Source organism: Populus alba, chromosome 11 (genome assembly GCF_005239225.2).
Source record: "Populus alba chromosome 11, ASM523922v2, whole genome shotgun sequence".
Taxonomy (NCBI): Eukaryota; Viridiplantae; Streptophyta; class Magnoliopsida; order Malpighiales; family Salicaceae; genus Populus; species Populus alba.
This window is the reverse complement of record NC_133294.1, coordinates 21,089,394-21,094,603: the sequence shown is the minus strand read 5'-3', so window position 1 is coordinate 21,094,603 and position 5,210 is coordinate 21,089,394. Positions and strand designations below refer to the sequence as shown.

Genomic DNA, 5,210 nt, shown 5'->3' with positions numbered 1-5,210 from the left:
AAATCCAAAACCAAAGACTAAAATGAAAAGGCGTTGAATTTCAAAGTTGATTTTGAGTTTGGCAAGGGTAAAATCGCATGAAATTAAAAGTTTGAAGTTAATTAGAGATGTAATTAAAAGAAATAAAAAGACAAAGGATTAAATTGAATTTTAGTCAAATCCCTAATTAAAACCCCAAGGATGTCAAAATTGCGCCATTTTATTTAAATAAAACAGCGTGTTTTGACTAAGATGATTTGTTTTGGTACAAAATAACGCTGTTTTGACTAACAAAAAAAAAAAAAAGGATGCTAACAACTTGTGGTTTGACCACTGTTCATCATCTCCAATTTTTTATACCTGAAACGTTGTTCGATTGGTTACTTTTCAAGAGTATTTAATGGCTCATTCTTATTCTAAATCTTTTAAATTTTTTTTATTGGTACTAATTGGCTTTATTCTCTCTTAAAAAGGTTTTTTTTTTTTTCCGTAAATGATTTTCAGATTTATTTTAGTAAACACATATATTACGTTTTTGTTACATAATGTTAATTTTTCTTTGATATTGTAGCGAGTAGCAATGTCTACACTCTTTTTTATTTTGGCGTTGGACAAAAACTTTTTTGAGATTTAAATTCCGGAGGAAGTCAAGGAGTAAGCATATCTCTTAATTAACCCTAAATTATTTTCTAAGATTAAATCACATAAGGCAGTTGGCATTGGCATGTGGTAATTAATAATTCCAGCATCGAGCAGCACTTTTGATCATCTAATTTCGCTTCAATTGTCCGCTTGAATTTCTCTATAAATACCACAAGGTGGCAACGCCTGTACTCACAGCCTCCCCTTGAAAGCACGAAGCTTTAAGCCAATTGAGTTAATATACTTTTGTCTTGATACTGTATCTTACTAAGCCCTAGCTATCACCATAGAGATGTCTTCTCATGTTTCAGCTGCTCCAAACTCAATTCGAGATACCATACCAGATGTCACTCGACGCTCTGCAAATTTCCATCCGAGCATCTGGGGTGATTATTTTGTTTGCCACACTTTCAACTCCATGGTAAATGTAATTTACGTGCGTATATAATTCTCTATTAAATATGGTAGCCAATTTATTCTCCAACCTGGTAATACAACTCCTAAATTTGTCCATCGAACAACGAATACTAAGGCTAATTTTCTAATTGCTTGTCTTCTATCTATAGATTGCAGGGTTTATCTCTGTCAGTATGCATATCAACTCCCTTACAAATTAGTATTATGATACCTGTGCAATTTAATTTTCTTCGCAGTTTGATGATCATTTTGAGCAAGAATTTTATAGGCTGAAGGAGGAGGTGAAGGAAATGCTATATGCTACTACCAGCAAGCTTTCGCAGCAACTGAACTTTATCGATGTAATCCAACGTTTGGGAGTGTCTTACCTCTTTGAAAGTGATATTGATCAAATGCTGTGTGACTTGTACCATCAAGGTTGTGGTGACGACTATGTCCATGATCATGACCTTCAAATGGTTGCTCTTCGATTTCGATTACTTAGACAGCAAGGGCACTACGTTTCATGTGGTACATATCGCTTCTCCCTAGATAACTTCTAATTTTTCTCCTTTTTGTCCATTTAATCTCTTGAGAATCAAAATTTTCCATATTTTTTCACAAATGAGGAACGAAATGATGAAAGTGATCATATGGTGCATATATATATATATATACACACACACACACATAGATGTCTTCAAGAAGTTCAAGGATACTGAAGGGAACTTTAAGGTTTGCCTAGCTAATGATATTCAAGGAATGCTAAGCTTGTATGAAGCTACACACCTCAGGGTTTACGGAGAAGATATTCTAGAGGAAGCACATACCTTTGCTACGACTCATCTCAACTCAATAACGACAGCAGACATGTTGTGCCCTCCACTTTTGGTAAAGCTAAGACATGCCTTAGATCAACCCATCCACAAGGACCTACCATGGCTAGGAGCAAAGCGTTACATCTCTAGCTATGAGCAAGAAGCTTCACATAGTGAAGTTCTACTCAAATTTGCAAAGCTAAATTTCAACTTCCTCCAAAATATGCACCAAAAGGAACTTGCAGATATCACAATGTAAGTTTTTTGAATGTTAGGTCTCTAATTAGTTATTATATAATAATTATAAATTTATTACATTGAATTTAATTAACTACAAGTATTTTAATTTTTAATTTTTATTTGTTTTTGTCATTTAGGTGGTGGAAAAAGGTGGACCTTTCAAAGAAGCTACCATTTGCAAGAGACAGACTAGTAGAATGCTACTTCTGGATATTGGGAGTGTGCTTTGAGCCTCAATACTCTTTCGCTAGAATAATTATGACTAAAGTAATTGCCATGACATCAGTGATGGATGATGTATATGATGTATATGGTACAATGGAAGAACTTGTACTCTTCACAGATGCAATTGAGAGGTTTGGTTCACAAAACTAGCTAGAATACATGAAGTTATCAATTAATTAATTAATATACATGAAATCATACTAGTATACATAAAATTCTTTGATGGTATTCACAATAGGATATGAAATCCATTAATTAATTATAATTACTGATATCTTTCAGGTGGGATATCAGCAACATCGATCATCTCCCAGAATATATGAAGTATTTTTACAACCAACTCTTAGATGTTTACAAAGAAATTGAGACGGGGTTGGCCGAGCAAGGAAGATCATACAGGGTTGACTATGCAAAAGAAGCAGTACGTATACTGTGAAGTCAACTCTTAACTAGTTTAAAACTTATTGGAAAAACTTATTATAAATTAATTCACTGGAAAAAAACTTTGAATTTTAGAAGCAATCAGAAATTGTTTGCATAATTAATCAATAGCAACCTTCCTCTTCTTCTTCCTTTCCACCTCATGTTTGACATTTCAATCAATGGAAATTGTCTTAAAGGCATTGAAAAATATATATACATAATAAACTTTTTATAGTCAATTTTATCATAGTAGTATTCTTCTTGTATGTTTCAGATGAAGAAACAAGTTCAAGCCTATTTTGTTGAAGCAAGATGGCTCCATGAAAATTACATGCCAACAATGGATGAGTACATGCGCATCTCATTGATTTCCTCTGGCTATCCCTTGCTCACATGCATATCTTTTGTTGGAATGGGCGATATTGTAACAAAAGATGCCTTTGAATGGCTAAACAAGGATCCTAAGATTGTTAAAGCTGCGTCCGTCATAGCCAGGCTCATGGATGACATTGTATCCCACAAGGTATGTGTTTTGTGATTTCTTTCTAATATATTGGATCGATCTCCGACTAATTTCTATTGAATCCAACTCCTTGCAGTTTGAACAAGAGAGAGGTCATGTTGCCTCAGCAATAGAGTGCTACATGAACCAGCATGAAGTTGCAGAGGAACAAGCATCTGATGAGCTACGCAGGCAAGTTGTGGAAGCATGGAAAGACATCAACGAAGAGTTGTTAATCATCCCTAAAGACCATGTCCCGATACCCCTCCTCACTCGAGTTCTCAACCTTGCCCGGGTGATGGATGTCATGTACAAAGATGGAGATGGGTACACAAATGCCAATGGAAAAGTGAGAAATTACATTACTTCATTGCTCATTGAGCCAGTGCAGCTAGCTACTTCGAGCTTATTAGTTTAATAGATAACACTGTTAAAGTGTAATTTATAATTTGAAGCGTCTTTAATTATTTGCTTTAATGAGTCAAAGTTTCTTTTATTTTCTCTGGACCTAGGAAGTTTATGTCCTCCTAGTTTTTATTAAATTAGTCTCTGTTATATAGAGACCTTCTCTATCCAGTATTGGATGTTCATAACAAAAATAATAAAAACATTTATGGTATTGAGTTGTAGCTCTACCAAATATTTCACACAAAAATCTCCTTCAACTATGTTTCCGCAATCTGTTTCCAACATATTTGGTATCAGAGCTGATTTCTTTAAATGGCTTCTTCATCAAGTATCTCTATTTTCTTCTATAAAGCAACTTGGATTCCTATCTTAGATGGAGATCATACTAGAGTTCTTATACGGAGACTATCTTTATTTCACAAGATTTATGGAAATTATTTGATGAGGGATATGAAGAACCAACCCAAACAAGATCTGTTGCATCTAGGACTAAACAAAATGCAAAAGAATATAAGCAGAATGTGCAAAGAAATGCAACAACCTTAAGAATAATTCAGCAGAGAGTAAGCAAATCAATTTATCCCAGAATTTTCTCCATTAAGAAGGCAAGAGAAGAATGGGAGATTTTGAAAAATGAATCTCAGGGTTCTTAGCAAGCTATCTCCATACGACTACAGAATCTATTGAGAGAATTTGAAAATCTTACAATGAAGAATAGTGAGTTTGTTAAAGATTTCTTTTCAAGAACCATTGAAATCATCAATTAGTTAAAAAGTTAGGGTGACAATGTTTCTGATAAAAGAGTTACAGAGAAGATTCTCAAAAGTTTACCATAAAACTTTTAGTATATAATTACTATTATTGAAGGGGAAAAAAAGATTTGTCAAGGCTTACGATTCATGAATTGATGGGATCCCTTGAAGCACATGAACAAAGAGTAAACCAGTATAGCAAGCAATCATTGGAGCATGCATTTCAAATCAAAGCAAATTTTTTTTATAAGAAAACAACTAGATTTCATAAAGATCAGAGAGAAGGAAGATCATTTTTCAAAAAAGAAACACATGGAAAAGCAAGTGAAAGTCATAATTGCAGCAGAAGCAGATGTAAAAGTTGAGGAAGAGGAAGAACAAATTTTCAGCAAAGAGGGAGCACCAATTCTTATTGTACTATTGTACTATTTGTAAAAGAACTGGTAATGAAACTCGAGACTGTTTCTTTAAATGTACCAGATGCAAAAATTCCTCTTATTCTGACAAAAATTATTGGCGCAAGGAATAGGCAAATGGTAGTGGAGAGATCAATATAACAAACTTTTCAAAGAATGAAGATTAGTTGTTCTATTCCTACATGAATGTAGAACACAAAGTAGAAAAAGTATGGTATCTTGATAATGGTTGTAGTCATCATATCACTAGTGATTGTTCAAACTTTGAAACTCTTGATGAATCTTATTTTTCTCATGCTGAACTTGGTGATAGTAAGAAAGTGGAAATCAAAGGAAAAGGTGATGTTGCAATCCACTGCAATGAAGGTAATGAAAAACATATTCATGATATTTTTTACTCATCTAGCAT

The 5,210-nt window shown here is 33.8% G+C and overlaps 1 protein-coding gene across 1 annotated transcript; it reads left to right on the top strand.

Moving 5' to 3' along the window:
* The first annotated feature begins 806 nt into the window (after positions 1-806).
* LOC118058646 ((-)-germacrene D synthase) lies at positions 807-3,732 on the top strand. Its single transcript, XM_035071367.2, has 7 exons — positions 807-1,042; positions 1,275-1,548; positions 1,712-2,090; positions 2,213-2,431; positions 2,583-2,721; positions 2,998-3,246; positions 3,323-3,732. The coding sequence occupies exons 1-7, from the start codon at positions 914-916 to the stop codon at positions 3,641-3,643; spliced, it is 1,710 nt and encodes a 569-aa protein (XP_034927258.1). The 5' UTR covers positions 807-913; the 3' UTR covers positions 3,644-3,732.
* The last annotated feature ends 1,478 nt before the right edge of the window (positions 3,733-5,210 follow it).

Excerpts from the sequence above, each read along its gene's own strand:
- LOC118058646 (XM_035071367.2), top strand. The coding sequence starts at position 914 with ATGTCTTCTCATGTTTCAGCTGCTCCAAACTCAATTCGAGATACCATA. Across the intron at positions 2,091-2,212 it reads GAACTTGCAGATATCACAAT|GTGGTGGAAAAAGGTGGACC; the intron begins GTAAGTTTTTTG and ends TTTGTCATTTAG. Across the intron at positions 2,722-2,997 it reads TTGACTATGCAAAAGAAGCA|ATGAAGAAACAAGTTCAAGC; the intron begins GTACGTATACTG and ends TGTATGTTTCAG.